Genomic DNA, 22,791 nt, shown 5'->3' with positions numbered 1-22,791 from the left:
TTGCGTTTTTGATGAGTTGAGAAAACAGCGATTTAATTTTGTAACTTATTTTAAGAAATTTCGTATTTTCCCGCGGTTTTGAGGGCAGCAATCAACAGCATTTGTTACTTAAGTGACGAACAAATACTTTTGCATCATTGCTCGTTCAAAAATGTCAAAATTTGGTATGATTGTGTTGAAAATTGTACTCTGGGATGCATATGCGATTATTTTCACGGTAGGCATCTAGCAAGAATGATAGCAAGTCAGTCCCATTCCATAGCCAACTGTAAACGCTGATGAAAATCAAGGCTAGAAAAGAGCTTGTCCCGGCAAGGTTGCCGAAAAAAATTCTGTGTTTTTGAGAAAAAAAAATTCTGAATTTCTGTGATTTTACCCAAAAATTCTGTGATGGTTTTCTGTGATGCTTTTTCCTTTTTTTTTCATAGAAAATTCATGATAAATTGGGTCTTTTTTACATTTAAGTATGGCAAAATCAATTAAAATTACATATCCCATCATACTTTTTTAATCTAAGTTAAAAAAAATCTAAATTTTGTATTGGCTAAAATATTATAATTTTGGAAATCGGTTCAAAATTCAAAAATTTTGTGAAATCTGTGAATTTTTCAAAATTCTGTGTTCTGTGACACAGATTCTGTGATGAAAATTTGCTCAAAATTCTGTGAAATTACAGATTTTTCTGTGATTTCGGCAACCTTGTGTCCCGGTCTACCGAAACCTATTTCATAAACAACCTAGGGTAAGCATTCCAGACTATCCAATTTTTACCAGGCTACCGGATCTTTAAAGAATAAATGGGAAATTCCCGGTCTGGTCCGGTTGCCCGTATATCGAGGAAAAAAATCCGGATTTGTCAGAATTTTTTCACAATTTTTGCTAAATTCAAACCACAACTCTAAATTATGATTGTATGATTTTCGGGACAAATTACTTCGAATATAAAATAAAATAGCTTCACATACATTTTTGGAATTGTAAAATACGATTTAAACGCCCGCCGTTAATGTGTCTTGGTAAAAAATATTTTTCATGTGTTTATTTTTCACCTTTTCTTTTGCCTTTTATTGGAAAATAACTGGGTTTTGACCGGATTCAACCGGTTATGGCCCGGTTTTTGAGTTTAAAATTTAGGTATCCAATGCCCAGGACATTGCCTTGTTTTTGGGTAAAAAATGATCGCATTTTCCGGCCTAATGTAGGGTATGAAGAGGACTGTAAGTAAAGACCTCTTTTGCGTTATCATTTTATACAATTAAAATTTCAAAATATGATGTTCGGAAAAATAGCAAAAAATACTTCACTTTTTTATAACATGCGAGAAATTCCTGTAACAATCGGGTTGATCTGTATCATATCCAATACACTGCCGGCCAAAAGTTTGGGATCACCCACTAAAAAACATGCAAATATTGATCGTTCATATCTCAGCCGTCTTAGGACATATTGAAAATCTTCTGATCTTATTTGAAAGATAATGAGCAATAGCTATCTCGGAGGTATTTTGCCCAAATATAATGTTTTAGTTTTGAACTTAAAACTTAACCTAAAATTATAACATTTTCAAAGAATCGCAATCAATATTCAAAGCCGATCATCTCGGGATACGATGGACCAAATCTCAAAATTTGAGTGGCATTAGAATTCCTGTTCTTTACTTCTCAAAACACAATCAAAAAAATTTGAGAAAAAATTCAAGAAAGTATTAATAAAATAGACATTTGAGTTATCGTCCAAAAGTTTGGGATCACCTCTTTGTATGGTGAGTTTGGGATCATTCTTATAAAAACATGCAAATTTATTTTATTCATATCTTTCTCATCTAACATCGTATTGCAGATCTGAAGGGTTCATTTGAAAGCTAAGGAATTGTTGTTTTTTAATAAATTCATTCAAAAATTATATTTTGAAGTGATAACCATAAAAAAATCACCTGAAATTAATTGTTTTTTTGAAAGTTCTCAGATTTTTTTTATAGTTCTCACCTTAAAATATAATTTTTGAATGAATTTATTAAAAAACAACAATTCCTAAGCTTCCAAATGAACCCTTCAGCTCTGCAATACGATGTTAGATGAGAAAGATATGAATAAAACAAAATTGCATGTTTTTATAAGAATGATCCCAAACTCACCATACAAAGAGGTGATCCCAAACTTTTGGACGATAACTCGAGTGTCTATTTTATTAATTAAAAATACATTCTTGAATTTTTTCTCAATTTTTTTTTATTGTGTTTTGAGAAGTAAAGAACAGGAATTCTAATGCCACTCAAATTTTGAGATTTGGTCCACCCTATCCCGAGATGATCGGCTTTGAATATTGAGTGCGACTTTTTGAAAATGTTATAACTTTAGGTTAAGTTTTAAGTTCAAAACTAAAACATTATATTTGGGCAAAGTACCTCCGAGATAGCTATTGCTCATTATCTTTCAAATGAGATCAGAAGATTTTCAATATGTCCTAAGACGGCTGAGATATAAAAGATAAAAATTTGCATGTTTTTTAGTGGGTGATCCCAAACTTTTGGCCGGCAGTGTAACTGTTACAGCAGCAACGTTATATTTCAAAGCACACTACATGGTCGTCTTTTATTATAATTATTGACTTTGGGACCGACTTGTGATGACTTTTTCAATGGGACTAACTTCGATCATTTGGGATGGGACAAATTTACTTGAGGTTTTTTTTAATGTTCATCAGAACAAAGTACTCAAAATATTTTTTTCTCCTAAAACAACCGATAATTTTAAGGTGATTCCTCGGATAAACCTAAAAAATGATGAAAATGCAAATGGGACAGACTTGCTATGAGCGGCAGTATAACAGTGCAGTGATGCCAGGTGTTTGGTCAAAAATCAGGACACCGCGATAATAAATTAGGATTTTTCAGGACACCACTATATTAATGAAAATAACATGAAACTACGCTTGAATTGCATAACTAAAGGCGAAAAATAAGTGCTGAAGACGCCTCAACTTATGCAACTGAAGCGTGGAGAATCTTGGCTGGCCTGCAGTTAATATAGAAAAATACCATCCAAATATCATTTGAACCAATGATCATCATCTGTTAAACTATTTTATTGAAAATTTGTTTGATACACCCATCATTTAACAATAAATTTAGCAATAATATTGATATTTTTAGGTTTTGCGTTCGTCCTTTTGATAAAATTAATCATTTCATTCTAGTTTAGAGGTTAGGGCTGAGGCCGTTCGGTAAGGTAGTGTTCGTAAAGAACTGTCAATATACCCTCATAAGCTCGAAATTCCGAATTCATTGACAACTCTACATAATATTATGTGTAAGACACGAACGTCACAAACGTGGTAAAGTGTCTATAATTAGAGAAAAAATTATGTGTGTTAAAATGCTGAACAATGTCGACAAAGTCGGAAACCTCAAGTGTTATAAGACAAACACAATAAACATGTTTTTACGTTCTTAAATGTTGAAAAAGAATTAACAACAACAAAACCAAAATTATAAAAATGGAAATGAGTTCTCATACATGGCAAGAGAGTTTCATTTAACTGCAAACAGCAATAAATGCAAACAATAGACTTTAAATAACAAACCAATAAATTAACAATTTTGGAAAGCGACGAAATTTACAAACATAAAAAATATATTAACAAAACAAAAAAAATGCTTAATGTGTCTAAAACATGATCAAAAATAATAAAATTTGACTACAAATTTTCATAAATTGGAAAATATTTATATTTATACTAACAGCAATTTTTTTTTTAATTTTAAATGTTTTTGGTAGAATAAAAAAAATAAATTATTTTTTATTAGTAAAAACCACAAAAAGTTGAGAAAAAATTGTTTGATTTAAACACGATTCAGTTTTTACTACACAAAATTTTGGAGCGTATTGCCAAAATCGTACGGGGTCTGCTAAATGTACATATATCAACCAGAGGTGCCAGGTAGTTCTTGAAAAAAAAACAGGAAACCGTGATGCAAAAAACAGGATTTTTCAGGACACCTCTATACTCATAGAAACAATACGCGGCTTTGCTTAGATTGCAAAACAAAAGCGAAATACAGGAGATGTAAACGCCTCAATTTATGCAACAGCTTCAAGCTGCTTGCTAGCTGGCCTGCAGTTAATATCGAAAAGCACCATTTAAACATCAACTGAATCGAAGATTACCTTCGGTTAAACAGGTTTAACTATACATATAAACTACAAATAATTTAGAAGTTTTTTTAATCTAGACACAAATCAGGAAGACATATTTTCAAAATGCAGAGCAATTCGACAGTTTTGCAAAACCAGTCTCTTAAACATCAGGACATACCCTGCAAAAATCAGGACACCTTGTACCTCTGGCATTCTACTGAGACTTTATTGACCAAAGATTGCATCTATTGTAGAGACTAGGCTAGCAGAATAATATTTTTTCATCTAAAAAACTTAGACGTAATAGTGATTTTTCAAAGGACTACGTTATAAAAACACCACTGAAATATCATCTGAACCCAAGATTACCATCGGTTAATCTATTTAATTACAGATTTGTTTGATGTTCTCATCATTTAGGTATAGTTCTATAGAGTCCAGTTTTAATATGGATGTTTTTTAAAAATCAAGATAAATCATGACATTTTACAGAACATTTTTCAAAAATCAGAAAAATTCAAGCATTTTTGAAAAATTGTTTAAAATACTGGCCTCCTGAAAAATCAGAATATCTGGCTCATCTTATATCAATGTGCACTGTATTTAAAAATATGAGTCAACAGAATAATTGGTTTAACTATTTCATTACCTACATACCTATGGGTGATTAATTTTTTTTCAAGGTAATCAATGTTACGTATGAACGCACTGTCAAACACTTGTTCAAATAGATAAAGAAATATGAAGTTTACCTTCAAACGGTTGTGTAAATTGGATGATGAATCAAATCATCTGGTTTGTTTATCTTAAGAAGACCTCATATTAATTATTACTTAGAGGACTGTTTGGATTTCATATCTCAAGAAAGAGTTTGGAAACAAGCTCTAATAGATTGAACTAAGCAAAAGCTTCGAAATTTTGCTCGACTTTAGTCAAAACAGTTGTGCAATGTAATGTAACCTCTGTACTCACCTGGAATGTTGTGATCCCGGAATGACCGTTGCTGCCCCGTTGACGACCGTCATCATCATCCCGCCGTTTCCGGTAATCGTTGTGGGCTGTGGTTCACTGAAATTTGGCGGAAACTCATGCCCATCCGGCGGCAGCCGGGAAAAGGCCGGTGGTGACACCTTCGTCGTCAGGATGGACTGCTGCTGCTGCTGCACGATGCTGGCAATGGCCGTCGGAATCGTCGTCGTCGTCACCACATTATTCATTTGGTCCATAATCGCTGTGTCTTTCGGTGCTGGCGTTGAAGCTTCTGCTGAGTTAGCGTTGTAGATGTCGCTCGTTGATTCGTCGCTGCTACCGTTTGTGATCGGGGTTGCCGCTGCTGCTGCTTGATGTGAAGAATTCGCTGATTCTGTAGGAAAGGGACGAAACAAACCGAAAACAGAGGCGTGAGACTTGACGTGAGAAATATGAGTCGTAATTAATTGGAATTTGTTTTTGCTATGAGATGGTGCAGAGAGTGTAGTGCATCGTCAGCGCAGTTGTGCAAAGTTTGCGCGAACTGCAGGATCCCAGATTCGATTCACGATTTAGCGCTCCTGATGATGGCTCTTGCCCTAGAAAAAAAAACCAACAACTCGTGGGAGATTAATCATTCTCTAGTCGGAGTCAAACAAATCTGCATAGTTAGTTGTTGGAAATCCATCTGACACAAGTCGAAAGAGGCGGGTGTGTTTGTGATTGTGAATATGATAGGTTTCAATTACCACGGGATATGCGATGAAAAGAACTGCCACTTAGGACTTTTACGAGATGCAAACTGTAAATTTCTCATGCATGACTCAATTTTTTCTTCTTCTGGTATTACGAGCTCAAGAGAAAAAAAAAATAGTTAAACGACAAAACTCGTGAGAGTTTTTATGCCCGGCACGTACAACACGTATGCAACCACGCGAAACCTTTATTGGATCTTTCTGCTGATGGGGTGGATATTAATTCCGGTATCTTACACTGACTGCGCGACAAATTTTTCGCTACAGATCCGCAGCTGTGTGAATGGTCCAGTGAATCAACAGAAAAAAAATCTTTGATTATCTGTACGCCTACGCAGTCCTTGTCTTCTAGGACGTGAATCACTCTGGACTGAGAGCTATACCTTCATCAGTTCATCACTGGGGCAAATTTATAAGAAAAACTGCAGAACAACAATCCCACAAATCAATTAGTTTTTGCTGCAATCAAGAATTGCGCATCAACGTTCCACTTCGTTCAGTGAGGCACACGCCACAAGAGTACGACCCTTGATTAGAACGCGTTAGAAAACTCTTAATTTCATTGTTTACTCTCGCCAGTTCATCAGAGCGGGTGCTAGCTACTTAAGGTAGATTTTCTCAACCCATTCATTAAACAATGCACCCATTCCCTTAACTGATAACGTGATTGAGCTGATTTTATCTAATTGAATAACGATTGCTCTTGCAAGTTGCATGACGAACGGTGGTACAGCCACCCTACACCTTGGAAGAGAGTAGTGTGATGGTCGGACTGTTTTTGCGCATCGGCAGTACAAGAATTTCATCTCTAATGAAAAAGCTCGGTATCATTTGAATTGCTGCTGTTAGCAGCCATCAACAGCAGCTAGCTACTGTTGATTGAAACCATGCATTTGCTGGTGTGGAGAAGGTGCTTTTCCAGGGTTTGTTTACATAGCGATAAGTTATTTGCGTCACATACCTACCTACTCTTTGCTGTTTCTGAGCCGAGATGAGGCGGTTTGAAGCTGTTTATGGCGGTTTCAGGCGATTGTTTGTATACTATTTTATTACCTGAATTTTAAAAACATTTTGCTGTTTAAGATGCTCAAAGAAGTTATCAGCTATTGCATACATCAATTCAAGTTAATAAGAAACCTTCAAACTTAATTGGGAAGTGATAGTCAATTGAAGAAAATTTGTAATAACTGATTTTTGTTGACTGTAACCTTTAGGGCTTTTTTCTTTTTTTTTCATAAGTCTAAATTCTTGATTTAAAAAATTGATCTTAATATTGAACAATATACATACATGTAAGGAAGAATAAGGATACTTGATCTCTGGGGATACTTGATTCCTCTGCTAAATCACGAAACTGGAATGTCTTACAAAGATCAAATATTCTAGAAAAAATTGCCAAATAGAACAAAATAACAAACCTGCTTTCTCAAATATAATTAAAAAAAAAATATTTTTTTGATTCATTGCACTTTGTTTGAAAAATCTATCAAAATGTGGCATTAGGATCATTTTTAACATTTCAAAATATCTCCCACACGAAAAAGTTATAGTTATCATTAGTATTCCAATATGTCAATCGTTATAGTATAATATGAACTTCTTAAAGCCATATTTTCAAAGCAATAGTAAACTCTCAACTTTTTCAAGGAAAAGTTTTCCAGAATGTCTGTTATGGGCTTACTTGATCCCTCAAGTGTAAAAAGATTTTTTTTTCTGAATGGATGTTGATCTTTATTCAGCACGAAATTGAAAATATTTATCCAGCGCCGATGTGGTCTAGCGAATAGGCTGGCGCGAGTCTGGTTTTAGTATGCCAGGCGTACTGGGCTCGATCCCCGGTATCGGAAAGAACACTTTTAGGTTCGAACTCCATAAGTGGCCGACAGCTAAGATGTGTTTCCTCATATATACTCTACACGGATGCCGGAATACTTGTAAGTAAACTAGCTCAACTGCTGATCGTTCTTCCAAAATATACCTACATCAACACAAATACATTCACTCCATAACAGTTCATACGAAGCCATGGAGTCCGGGTATGGTGCATCCGCAGCATTGGAGATTTGTCGAACCTAATAGTCTAAGAATGCGTGTGAGCACATACTAAGGCAGAAACTGCGGTGAATCCGTGCATCCATTGTGGATAACCAAGGCATACAGCATGCGAAATCAATAATATTTATCCCATAACTTATATTTATCAAAAAAAAAATCTTAACAAAAAGGACTTAAGAAATTGCTTTTATCTGAAAATTAGAAAATTGCGCCTTTAAGTATGCAATGAATTTAAGGTAGTAATAACAAACTGATACGGCCAAAAGTCAACGGAACTTTTACCTTAATATGTTACATGATTTTTGCCAAAGCTAAAGTCACCCTGATTGAAGGATTAGGTCTCCTCCAACTTTCAAAATATTATATTTGTATCGATCTAACTTTTGCGGCATACAAACTTGAAATAACACGCTGTTAGAAAATGCAAAAGACGGGGATCTGCAAAATTTTTCCAAAAAAATATCATGAAAATATGAAAAAAGAATCATTTAAATCGATTGAACATAGTACCAGACGCCACACGAGTTTACTAACGGAGATATATGAAGTGCCTTTTTAACTCCAAATTTCCTTTTATTTCGAAAACAAATCAGAAAAATACTGATTTGGACTGCAAAATTTTTAACCAAAAATAGACTTGTGTGTTTGTTTTACAAGGAATCAAATGAAGGCTATTTGAGCCACCACACGCATCTTAAAATGAGGCAATGATCATTTTACCCTCACTTCCCCCACAATTTTTCAAATAATTTAGAAAAAAGCATGTTATAATTAAAAAATTGCGAAGAAAATGAGACCTATATTTTGTGATTTTTTTCAACGAGTCGAATGAAGGCTGTTTGAGCCACCGCGCGAATCTTGAAAGGGAGTAATTGAAAGAGAAATGAGACTAATGGGGATTTTTTTTTATTATCTGACAATTTGCGCCGGGGGTCTTCAGATTTTCTTCAAAATTAAAAATTTGGTTCATTTTTGCGCCTTAAAAACACATGTATTTTTTCAGGTTTCTAACATTTTTATTTTTTGAGTTAGCTTCGGTTAGATTTTTTTGTCAATAAAAAATAACAATTTTTCAAAGCTACATAACTCTGTTATTTTTCAACGGAAATTATAAAATAGCACATCAAAATGCATTGAAATTTTATCAGCTTTCCAAATAAAATAGTAAAGAAAAAAAAATAAAGATCTTCAATATGAAAAGTTGTAAATAAACTTTAAATGGCGTCTAAAAGTACCGTCTGCACCACCGAATATTTTGCAAAAAATGCCATTGAATAGCTCAATTTATGATGCAACTTTCATCTGAAGACACCAAAGTGGGCCATCAACTCCTTGAAAAGTTATGAAAGAAATAATGACGATAAATCTCTTTTTTTGCGACGAAAACAAACAATGGTCGAACAACTGCACTCACATATGGAGATAGCGCGCACTTCTAACAACATGGAAACAAAAGAACTTATCAAAGCAGGTAAAAAACACTACTTTTTCGTGCTTTGTAGAGTGCTTGCAGCATAACTGACTTTAAATTTTAACCAAAATTCTTAGTATCGTATTGTTAATGTGATATAACAAATAATGGAAATATTGCTTTTACAACTTCATAACTTTTACAACTTTTTAACTTTTCGATGAAAGATCATTGTGAAGCATAATCAATGCCAATAGTAGAAGGTTCAGTCCCTGTGTTTCGGATCGCAAAAATGTGATTAAAAAATGAAATATAGACGTGCTTTACATAGTTTTTATATCGGGAGCTAAGCACCGGACACCAAAATCCTTTCCCATTGATCAAAATCAAAGAGTGTGGCACAAATGTAGAAATAATCGAAGAGCTCAGTATGGCCAGCCCAGGCTTTAAAAAGCATCATTTCCATTGTAGGTAATATGACATTGAAAATATGATACTTTTACCGAATTCGTTTTCTCCATTCGCCCAGTTTTGAGGTTTACCATGCTAGAATGAACATAATTCGTCGTCAGTGTTTTGCTACCTCGATCGCTCACAAACGAATCTTCAGTGTTCCACCGTCCATTTTAAATCAAATCTGCAGAATTACGGATGCAAAACTGAGCGCATAAACTTCTAAAAATGACAGCAATATTTTCAAAACTTGCTGTGACCTGGTGCAAAACTGGATATAATCGAATACGTTATAAGATTTTTGGATATAACATGAAGTCAGTTTAGCTGCAAGCTGCAACACTCTACCGCCTCTACTTTCAAAACAGTCCCATATGCAAAAGCAAGCAAGCGAGAAAATCAGCTTTTCCTGTTTTGGAATACATTCTTATTTTCGAAATTGGGTTATTGGTAAGGTCGAGAGCACCATTTTTATTAATTATGGGACTGCTAATCGACCATATTTGAAACCTTTTCAAATCGACTCGCATAACAGTGCCATACACAATATTTTTTTCCTCACCAAGCTACTTTCTAAGACTTAAATTTGATCATTTTTGAACTTCTAAATGCAAATTTCAGAAAAAGAAACTACAAAATATCGTAAATTCCACATTGTAAGTTGAACCTTTATACGGTTTTTGATTGCATCCGATAGTTTTTCGCTCAGGAAGTCATTTCTAAGGAAGTCAGACCTGCCTTCGAAAACTCGTGTGCATCATTCGACATCAAGTGAGTTAATTTTTTTTAAATGATTCAAAGCAATAAATCAGAGACTATTTCGCCGAAAAAAGCATTTAAAAGTAACCAAATCCGTGGTATTTCACATATGGAACTGTTATTCGGGTATATTTCATATAGGACAGTCACAAATTGATATTTTTTTTCGAAATTTGTCATATGGGACTGTTATGCGAGTAGGGGCAGTCTACAGAAGCACGAAAAAATAGTGTTTTTTACCTGCTTTGATAAGTTCTTTTGTTTCCATTTTGTTAGAAGTGCGCGCTATCTCCATATGTGAGTGCAGTTGTTCGACCATTGTTTGTTTTCGTCGCAAAAAAAGAAATTTATCGTCATTATTTCTTTCATAACTTTTCAAGGAGTTGATGGCCCACTTTGGTGTCTTCAGATGAAAGTTGCATCATAAATTGAGCTATTCAATGGTATTTTTTGCAAAATATTCGGTGGTGCAGACGGTACTTTTAGACGCCATTTAAAGTTTATTTACAACTTTTCATATTGAAGGTCTTTATTTATTTTTTTTTTACTATTTTATTTGGAAAGCTGTGAAATTTCAATGCATTTTGATGTGCTATTTTATAATTTCCGTTGAAAAATAACAGAGTTATGTAGCTTTGAAAAATGGTTATTTTTTATTGACAAAAAAATCTAACCGAAGCTAACTCAAAAAATAAAAATATTAGAAACCTGAAAAAATACATGTGTTTTTATGTCGCAAAAATGAACCAAATTTTCAATTTTGAAGAAAATCTGAAGACCCCCGGCGCAAACCCGTCAGATAATAAAAAAAAATCCCCTAATCTTATGTGTGTTTTCCCAAGACATCGAATGAAGGATGTTTCAACCACGGCACACATTCAGTTAATTGAAAATAAAGCATGTTAGGACTTGAAAATTTTAAATCAAATGAGATTTTTTTTTTCAACGAGTCGAATGAAGGCTGTTTGAGCCACCACACGCATCAGAAATTTAAATTATATCTGTTTTAACCTCAATTCCCCTATATTTGTTATATAGTTCAGAAAAATCTTGATCATTCTGGAAAATTTGGAGCAAAGGAGACCAATCTTGTGTGTTTTTGCCAAGGAATCGAATGAAGGCTGTTTGAGGGACCGCACGCATCGGAAAATGGAGTTATGTTAGGCTTACCATATACTTTCAGAAAAATGCGGGACATTTCACGAAAAAAAACGGGACATCGCTGAAAAAAGCGGGACATTTTTATGACCATTTCCATACATATGCATATGTTTCTTCAGCTAAAATAGTGCATAGAAAGTAATAAAATATGGATAACAGATATTTGTTTAAAAAATTCTTTCTCAAGAAAACTTCCTTCATTGTGAACTGCAAACACTTCAGTCGAAAATGTTGTAGTTCAAAGTAATTTAAATCTCAAAATGGAAGAAAGTTTTTATATTTTTAGACAGCCGTTTTCGATCATCTACCAATATTATTTAACTTAACTCGTCTATTCATTAATTGTTTGATTTAAAATTGTTATTTTTTCGCTCAGTAGTTTTATTTTTTCCGGAATCCTTTTTCCTTAAGCTATATATCTAAGGGATTCTGCTAGGATTCCGGAGAAAAATATTTAGCCGTCATCATTTAGAAACCACTTAAAGAATGTTATTTTCAATAGAAAAAAATAAAATCGCTGGACCGTGTTTAAAGACGCTTAACTGAACCCAATTTTTATGGTAATGCAAAGATAAGCTTGAGATTTTCGGGCTTGCCCGAACTTATCCGGATATTTGACACAACATTTAGGAAAAGTTCGCTCCGGCCGGCTGCCTGGATTTAGTAGAAAAAGATTTTTTCACTGAAAATTTTCAAAATTGAACTAAAAATTATATTGAGCTATTATATTTTTATTATTTAGATGTCCAGAAACGGTTTTTTTCAGCAGGTTTAATAAAAATAATCATGAAGAGTTTTTCGGAAGCCAAAAATAAGATTTAAAATAAGCTGTTATGTTTTGATGTAAAAATATACTGTATTTTTTTTATTTTTATTGAACAATTCCGTGGTTTTGATCAAATTTGCTCGGATATTGCCCGGATTTTAGGTCCGGATATGTCTGGAAAACATTCTGGCAATCTTAAATGCTAAACGAAACGACTTATTTAGCTTTAAAAAATGCTGCTTATTTTGAGAAAAGGAAACACAAAAAACATTATACAGACCCCGTTCGTTTTTGGCAACACGCTCGTAAATTTTATGTTGCCAAAATCGAATGTTGCCGAATTTTAACCTTTTTTTTATAACTTTTTTTAATTTTTATTTCAAATTAGTCAAAATTAATGTAACACGTAATATATGCATGAAATTTTTTAATTTGGCTCAATTATATTAGTTTTAAGCAGTAACACATGGAAAAAATCATGTTTTTACTGTTTAAACCTATTTTAATCAAGCCAAATTTACAAAAAAATTTTGTTAATATTTCGTTTTACATGAATTTTGATTAATTTGAAATAAAAATAAAAAATAAAAAAGTGACAAAAAAAAACGTCTTTTTTGGATTTTGCCAAAAACGAACGGTTTTTGCTCGGATGTTGCCAAAATTGAATGTTGCCAAAATCGAACGGAGTCTGTATTTCAATGATTTTCTGTTTCAATCCATTGAATGTAAATTGAGGCTATATTTAGGTTTTCCAGACAGTGAAACTTCATATAAGTGTTACCTATTTCATTTTAACAGCCTTATCGGTGATTGCCATGTTCATTAAGCAAGAAAGTATCTATAGTTCTGAAACTCATAAATGGATATAAAAAATATTAGAAATCATTGACAGGAGTAGAAAATGATCGAGGAGAGATTTTATAAGAAGCGTTCTCATCAAGCACGGACCAACTATTTTGAAGGGAAGAATCGGAGAAGGTTGAGTCTAGCACAAAAGTTTTCTCAGGAAAAAGCGGAACATTTTGAGAGAAAAGCGGGACGGCGGCACATTTTCTAAAAAAGCGGGACATGTCCCGCTTTTGCGGGACGGATGGCAACCCTAAGTTATGTCTGTTTTAACCAGAATTCCCCTACAGTTTTTAAATATATTTCAGAACAAGAATGTTCTGACATGAAAATCCTGAGCCAATTGAGACTTATCTTGAGTGATTTTTTGTTGGGGAGTTAATTGAAGACTATTTGATCCACTGTACGCTTCGTTTTTCCCTATAATACCCAACATTTTTCAAATACTTCAGAAAAAGAATGTTCGGACTTTGAACTTGCAGATTTGGAACAAAATTAGGCTTATATTATTGGCTTATATTTTTGTAAGGCTATTTTAGCCATCACTCGCATCGATAAATGGAGCTATGTCTGTTTCATCCTAAATTTTCCTAAATTTTTAATAAAGTTCATAAAAACATATTCGTGTTTGACCATTTTGAACCAAATGATACTTATCTTGTGTGGATTTTTCCGTGGAATCGAATGAAGGCTATTTGAGCCACCGCATCGGAAAATTGAGTTATGGTCATTTTAATCCTAAGTTCCCCTACATTTTTCAAATACTTAAGCCATAACTCTATTTTACGAAGCGTGCGGTGGCCCAAATAGCCTTCATTCGATTTCTCGGAAAAAAACACACCAGATAAGTCTTATTCGAAATCTCAGATAGCCTTCATTCGATTTCTCGGAAAAAAATCACACCATGGTCTAACTTTTTGAATTAATTATTTTGAAAAATAATTCTCATTTCATTCCAAAGTAGGTAGACTACGTTTATATCAAATGTTATTTGAATAATATTAATTGTTATTTGTTCGTTGTACATAGAAATGTCCTTTGTAAAGTGATGGAATGTGGAGAAGGGATAATGAAACTTGCCATTTGTTTATATGAATACTAAACAATTTAAAAAGATTCACCTGTATATAAATCTGTGAACCTGATTTTTATTAAATTAACAAGTTTATACTTCATTTCAAGAATAAATAGCAAAATAATGCTATACTGTGCTGAAATTTTTGTAACATTAAATTAAGAATATTGTTGACCTTTTTCAAACGAGAAGTTTGACTATTTATTGTGCCATTAATTTTTTTTTGATAGATTTCGTATCCGATAAGTGGTGATGATCCGTGATGATAAAATCACGAGCTAACAAATCAAACATGATTTGACATCAAGGGAGTGTCTTGTCTTACTTTTTTAAAACATTTTTAACATTTAACATTAACACTTTGACAAATTCTGGTACCTAGATTGTAAAAATGGTTTCAGAATATTTTGATGTTGATGTCTTTTTGTAGTATTTGCCAGAAGTTATTCAGATTTTTGTTTGTTTTTGTTACAATCCAAATCGGTATTCCTGAAATAAGCCATTTCAATTAATTAATTATTACCAAAAACTCATAAATATTTCTAAAAAATGTGATTTAAGTTACAAAAAGTGCAAGAGATCACTGATGCTAAATCAAAGTTAGACTTAGATTATCAAAAGAGAAGTAAATTTCAGTGAACAAAAAATTTTACTGTCCACCCGCACATATTTTGTCTGCCCTTTTGTAAAAAAAGCAGATTTTAAAAAAAAACATTATTGAAACTTTATTGAATTTTCACTTTTTTTTTAAAATTCTTTTTAAAATTATTTCACATGAATATTAAATCCGTAAACAAAAATTTCGTTGGTTTTGCTTCCTATTCCCAGCAAGACTGTAGAAAATGTCAGTCGGTAAAGGTACAAATTGACTTCATTAACTAAGAAATTTTTGCAAAACTACTACTTAAAAACTTAATAATTATTATCTGTTAATTTTTTTTGTTTGACATTTTTGAACAGTCATTTGATTTCATTTGATGTAAAAAAAAGTTCTGAAATATGAACTTAAAAAAAACAACAACATAAAGAAATAAATTCTAATTTTTTTTATTGATTCTTTAAAATTATATGAATCAGTGCCAAACGAAAAGGCTGTCCAAATACATGGGCCATTCAGTATAAAAACTGTTAAAAACAATCACTTTAAAAATATGTTGTAGGGTCACTGCAGAATTTATACTATCTAACAACACTCAAGCGCAATGTTATCGAAAAATAAGTTTAAATTAACAAATATCTGTAGTTTTGAGATTTGTCAAAGATAGAAGCAACACCGCTTAGTTTTTTTATTTTGCTATTTTTAGGAAAATAGTTTAAAATCATGTAGATATTTTATAGATGATGTTGCGTTTAAATTTTTTGAAATAAATATTATGAACGTCAAAATGTTAATGCCTTTTATTAATTAGAATAACAAACCCATTAAAATTTAAAATTCTATAATGTCAATAAAGCTTGGAAGAATATTATAAATCGAAAATCTGATGAGGAAGTTATCTGAAACGCTGCTAAATCACTTTTTTAAAAAATTATTTTACAATCCTTCTTAGCATCGGATCAAAGAAAGGTCGTAGAAATGTCTGGAAACAAGTGTTCAAGATTTCACTGCAACTGTACGAGTTATATCAAAATAATCATTTTGACCCTGTACTATAACAACAAGTTTCACTCAGATCAAATCTTTCTGAGAAGTTTTAAAATCAATAATATTTTACCCCAGGAAATTGAGAAGAAACTGAACAAATGACAAAATAGTAGATTTGAGTCTATTGAAAAATCGACCCTACGATTGCTGAAATGTATTTTATAAAAAAAATCTGTCATTCTGAAATACTGTACCTGTGTTTAGAGAATCGTAAATTGATAAAAAGTTGTTCTCGATAAGCCATTTCTCGTAACCTTCCAAAATGTAATATGAAAAAACGCTGATGCTTCGACTCCATAACTTACAGTGTTTAAAAAACGTGAACAGGAAACCTCAACCGAGTCCAATGACCGACCCCAGTCCGAAGAGTCCCCTCCAAGTGATTTATTGTAAAATAAAGCGCTAGAAAGGAACGATGTTCTGCAAGCTCTTATTGGCACATCGTTCCCCGAAATTTGCGACCGGCTCGAGGCTAGAACCTTTAATCAATTTATTAGCCGACTCCGGGTCTCCCCGTTAATCTGTGGGACCCTCGCGATGCCCACTGAAAAGATGAACCCATAGTGTAGCGATTTCATTCCTTCACGGGAACACACAAATTAGCGATCGCAGTTCCTAAATCTATTCCTTGAAACTTTTAAGGTTGTTTTTTGTTTTGTTTTTGCTCGTTCCATTTGTGCTGTGCGTTCGATTTTCTTTGGCAATAATTTATGCCAACTCTTAAATGGCTTAATTTAGAGGCACGCGGACTAACCTTGATCTATTCACAAATCTGTGCGCTGAAAAATCGAACCAAATGATGGCTGGGGATCGCAAATTGAGCCATCAATTTTGGGGTCCGTCGGGTAGTCCCTATCTTCTTTGGTTGAGCGAAGAAAAGGCGAATGAAGGAAATGAAGACTTGAACTTGAAATGACGAAAAGCCACCGGTGAAGTTTAACAAAAATAATAACATTTAGCCTCCACAGCACCAACGTCTACGCACAATATGGCGCCCGTGATGTGTAGGCGGCAAGTAATAAATGACTCCCCCTAGAACCTCCCGCTGATTTCCGGGAGAAAGGATTTACAGATCTATCTTTTCTGGCGGTCGTCTCTCTTGAGTGGTCCGTTCCATCTCGCATTTTAGCCATTTACCATTCCGATTCCCGTCCCGACTTGCCGGTGGACCTGGAATTGATGGTTTTGCTGTAGGATGTAATTATTGGACGGGCATTAAAATTACGACCAAATTAATGGCTCAGGGGAGGTTTGTGCGGCTTTTGGAAGACAACTAAGAAAAATCTCGTCCCGGGAACCAACTGCATTAGCTACGACGCTAGTGACGCTAATTTACAAATTGGAATGGTAGTTTCAGATGATTTATGGAAATTTGAGTGGTCGATGCAAAACCTATGGTTTAATACGAACGGATGATTGACGTCGCTCACGTGCCTCTTTCTTGTACCAGTCGAAATAGATTTGCCGTTAATTGCAATAAATGTCGATGTTTATCAAAATTAGATTGTCTTTATTTGAAAGGTTTTCAGCCGCAGGCTGGTTCGCCTCTGTAAAAGTTGAACTATACACTTAAGAATTACAGGTCATTATACAAACTTGATTCTTTGAGAAATTCTAACAATTTTTCTTCAATCCCTGGATCATTGGAAAGTGCGTTGCGGATAGATTGGTCAATATCGTATGTTTCTCTGGTGCCATGGAAACCGGGACATTCGGTGATGATGTGTTCTACCGTAAGTCTCGTGTTGCACTGCTCGCAAATCGGTGTGGATCCTCCCTCTAAAGTGTGTCGATGGGTAAGCCTTGTGTGTCCAATGCGTAACCGTGATAATATTGTTTGGTCTTTTCTGTTTTTCTGATCAGTCCAGATGTAAGGGTTCCCCTTGATTTTTGCCAAGAAAAGATTTCTATTGGAAGACCAGATGTTCATCCAAGCTCGCCAGATCATGTTTTTGACCCACAAATGAAGGTCTGAGGCTGGGATATTCGTTGGATTTGGGTGTTCGTCTCTACCAAGTGATGCAAGTCTATCTGCTTCCTCGTTGCCATGAATTCCGGTATGGCCTGGTATCCAGCAGAAGAATTAGAGAAATTATTCATGGTACCAGTTCTTGGAAAATATTGTATTTTTGTGTGCGAAATGGTCCTAAGCTCGGGAACAACACCGGCGAGCCGCTGGGCCACAAACTACCAGAAGATGGCCCTATGTGCTGTCTGGGTATAATTCGTCCATACATCCTTCTCCTATCTTAAGAAAAGATGAAAAAATCTCTAAGTAATTAGCTATTGCGAAGTGATGATTTCCTTCCTGATGATTGTTTTTATTTCAAGCTGTTCTCTCAACTCGCTTATCGGTGTTATCTTATACATTTCTTTCAAGCTGTCCTCTCAATCCACGTGATCAGGAAGTTGTTCTCTCAACTCGCTTACATGTGTTTTTTTCATATTTTTTATTCAAGCTGTTCTCTCAACCTGCTTGATCACCAAGCTTCCCTCGCAGCTCACTTATAGGTGATTTTATTTTCATACATTTATTTCAAGCTGTCCTCTCAACCCGCTTGATCACCAAGCTGTCCTCTCAACTCGCGTAAAGATAGGTGTTTTTATTCACAATTTATTTCAAGCTGTCCTTTCAACCCGCTTGATCACTTGGATGTCCTTTCAACTGGCTTACAGGTATTTTTTACATTTATGTCAAGCTGTCCTCTCAACTCGCTTATAATTGTTTTTTCACATTTTTAATTTAAGCTATTCGCTCAACCTTTTGGTTCACTAAATTTTCGCTTAACTCGTTGATAGGTATTTTTTCACAAATCTATTTCAAGCTGTCCTCTCAACCCACTTGATCACCAAGCCGTCTGTTAAACTCGCTTGTAAGTGTTTTTTTATATATCTATTTCAAGCTCTTTTCTTAACTTACTTGATCACTAAGCTGTCCTCTCAACTCGTTTAAAGGTATTTTTTACATTTATTTCAAGCTATCCTCTCAACCCGCTGATCACTAAGCTGTCCTCTTAACTCGCTAATAGGTTATTTTTTTATATTTTAAATTCAACCTGTTCTCTCTACTCACCTATATGTCTTTTTCCTTCATTAATTTATTTTAAGCTGTTCTCCCAATCTGCTGTTTACCAAACAGTTTTCTCAACTTGCTTATAGATGTGTTTTTTTTTTCAAACATATATTTCAAGCTGTCCTTTCGACCCGCTTGATCACAAAGCTGTCATCGGAACTCGCTTATAGGTGCTTTTTGAATGTATTTCATGCTATTTCTACAATTTTTTAGTATACATGATGTTAATTATGTTTTATTTCATTCGTTGTTATTTTCTGTTTTTCATCTAGAGTAGCATAAGTCCTCACTGGAAATCAAGCATTTTTAGCTTTTTGTTTTTTTATAGGGGAGAGTGGGGTATCGTGGGCCATGGGGGAACGTGGGCCACTTTTAATATCTCAGATGTGTGTTGAGATAAAAATCTCAAACCAACTGTCATCGTCGTCGCTTTGCGTGAGTATATATTCCTATATGTTGTTGACTGAAATACTCATCATATGCTTCTTTTATTCATCAAGCTGAAAAAAGTTAGAAAAATTTAATTACATAATTAAAAAAACACCCGCTAATTTCATTCATGGGGAACCTAAAGTGCATAACAAAAATATGCTCAGACGCTTATGATCTTAGTTTTGTCATGATCGTTCACGTGGAAAAGGAATTTTTGATGAAACATTAATAAGTCACACAAACGCAACCAATTTGCAAATCATAGCTTGTGGGGAATCGTGGGCCACACATCTTGATTCACCTATATTTTTATGTTTTTATACACATTCAGAACTTAAAATACGTTTTACCAATCTGCAAAGTTTTCTTATACCAAATGAAGAGTTATGAAAAATATTTTGTCCATCCTATATAAGAAATTTTGCCAAAACGGTTTTGGAATCTATGCGATCATACACAGCTCTCTTTTTAATTTCATCATCTGAAATTGCTTTTAAATAACGAAACGAATTAGGAAATCACAGTTTTGAGTCAACTCATAAACTTTGCATGTTATTTGGTCAATTTGGATTTGGTGGCCCACGATTCCCCACCATTTTTCAAAATCCAAAAAATATTGCTTTTTTTCAAACCGTCAGAATTTGGGGAAAATAACTTATAAAAAAATTAAAAAAAATATGTTATGATACCTTGAAAATGTAGAAAACCATACCATTTTTTATTTTCATTTTATCTTTTATAATAAAGAAGTTATGGAACAACGAAAAAAAGTGGCCCATGATTCCCCACTCTCCCATACTAAATAACTATTTTGAAACTCGTGAGTTTTTTCCCAACTTTTGATAGAACTGTTTCAGCGTGTTGAACTTCTAGCGATGTTTGATTTAATTCGGTTAATTTTTCCATTTCCCATTTTCCATTTTCACATTTCCAATTCTACCACAAAATTTAATTTGATTTCCGAATTCCTGTCCCGTATCCGGACCGGACATTTGATTTCAAAATTGTGGTCCAAAAATCGGGCAATTTAAAGGCAAATTGATTAAATCTGGGCAAAATCCGAATCATTAATATATGCGCAACCAAGTAAGGCCGAAATTATACCTATTTTTTTGCCTTTCTTTCAGAAAGGTATAGTTATCGGTCGATTTGGGAGATCCTTAATTATGGGTCTTAGATATACCTTTATAGGTACCTATCGAATCAGCTCGACGAGTTCAGACGATGTCAGTGTATTTGTATGTATTGGTGTGATTTTTTTATAAACTTTGTCACTACGTTTTTGCGAAACTGGGAAGTACAATAAAAATGATTTTTGTCTTAAAAAATTTGATTTTTTCCCTCTTCAATGTATAAAAGAAAGAAAAAAAAACAAAATAGTTTGAAAAATAAATTTTCATAGTAATTATCATCAAATCATCACTCCAAAAAACGTGTCAATTTGGCTGGCTAGCCACAACCAGCAATCACTAAAATCAAGATTATCGTATAAATGACGTCAAATTATAGATGACGTCATAGATACGCGCTTGCTATCTTAAAGTATGGATCTGTCGATGTGTGGAAGGGAGAACAGACAGGCTTCTCTCCCACTCAGGTTAGATGTCATCGTGACAGAAACCGTGTGGGAGGAAGACGACAGTTCAAATTTTCCCGGCCAATGTTATTTTTTTCATTTTAATGGTTCAGTTTGAAACCGAACCAACCCAAAAAATTTCGGAACCGAAGCTCCGAAATATTAAACATGAAAATGGTTTTCACCAAGGGGTACGACCCCGAAATTTATTTTTTTTTTCTTTTTTCCGGGATTTTAAGCCCAATGGGTTTATTCATCCCAACCACGAAATTTATGAAGTCGTTGATGAGTACGTCGTGCCCACACTGCATGGTACGGAAGTGATTGTTACTTCGAGACTCTATTCAGGTTGCTCTGTGAAGGGCAAAACGACGAAGGGGCGCGTGTGGGAGAACGAAGCACACCATATCAATTTCTTCACACGCTCATTTTCATTAACCATTTTATATGGTTACTTAATAAATAATTTAATATTGTTGCTTTTGAATTATTTTTTGGAAATACTGCAATCATGATGGTAGTTCTCATGAAAAAAATATAATAAGGTTAAAAAAGTTGACAAACGAACGAAAAACGAGAATTCTTGTATTTGTCCGCAATGAGTTAAGAAAATATTTATAGATATTAATGTCCCATATCATAGAAAGATTTCGTATTCAAAATATCAGATAAATTTGACTGTACTTTGCTGTTGTTATCTATTATTGATGATTTCTTGTAGATTCATAGTCATGTGTTGTAATTTTATATATTTTAAAAATTCTAACTTTGAATAACGTGTAATTTTTGTGGTTACGGAAAAAATCTTGATAACAACAATATTACAGTAACTCATGGATTCATCTCATGGTCAATTTTTCAATACAGCAAATCTCGCGTGAGCTTTCATTACGTCTTATGAAACATCTTAAGAATTTACAGAAATCTGCTACAAAAGTTATCAAGATAAATTTAAAAAAAAAATCATGTATAGAATATTTTAGTTACAAATGGAAAGACGTTGCAACTCGTTTATGTCAGTTTTTTTTTTTGGTTATAAAACTCTTTGTTTACATTTTGTTTTATACGACGTAATGAAAGCTCACTCGAGAAATGGTGTCAACGAGGCTTGTCCTCCGCCACCAAACCAAGATTGAAATAGCTACAGCTTTCCAATAAGAATATTTCGAACCCGTCGACGAAAAAGGCAGGGTTGCACAGAAAACTACTACTACTACTTTTGAATTATTTTCAGTGATATTCTGATTTGACTCAGATTCAGAATAAAGATTCAAAATGCAAACTCAGAATTCAAATTTTGATTAAGATTCTAAATTCACAATTTCTATTCAGAATAATTAAAATGTGATTTCATAAATTCTGCATGGCAATTTTAAATTCACACCATACCTAATTCTATAAAGGATAAAAGATCGGGGGCGTAGACATATTTCAAAACCTGAAACCTTATCTATTTAAGTTTTTCTTGAAAACCATTTCATACTGTTGAAGGTAATGTATAAATCAAGAAAAAAAAATACGATTTTCACTTTTTTCATAATATGTATATTCAAATTATATTATAATCAAGGTCTTTTGATACACTGAATACATACACACCTTGATTATAATCATATTTGCCATAAAACCAAAAAGTGGCACATATGAAGGCTTGGCATCACTGCCAAAAGCTGTCAAAG

General features: G+C 33.8%; 1 protein-coding gene across 5 annotated transcripts in view; it reads right to left on the bottom strand.

The window, feature by feature from the left end:
- The window catches only part of LOC129748868 (uncharacterized), a 505,296-nt gene that overhangs the window by 10,059 nt on the left and 472,446 nt on the right, over positions 1-22,791 (bottom strand). For 3 of the 5 annotated variants that reach the window (XM_055743635.1, XM_055743631.1, XM_055743632.1), the window contains one exon: positions 5,109-5,499. In XM_055743635.1, coding sequence (XP_055599610.1) covers positions 5,109-5,362 — 254 coding nt within the window. In that variant the 5' untranslated portion in view covers positions 5,363-5,499. The other 2 variants (XM_055743633.1, XM_055743634.1) reach the window with 2 other exon arrangements.

This window comes from Uranotaenia lowii, chromosome 2 (genome assembly GCF_029784155.1).
Source record: "Uranotaenia lowii strain MFRU-FL chromosome 2, ASM2978415v1, whole genome shotgun sequence".
Lineage (NCBI taxonomy): Eukaryota > Metazoa > Arthropoda > Insecta > Diptera > Culicidae > Uranotaenia > Uranotaenia lowii.
Note: the sequence above shows the minus strand (reverse complement) of the source record. Positions and strands in the feature narration are given on the sequence as shown.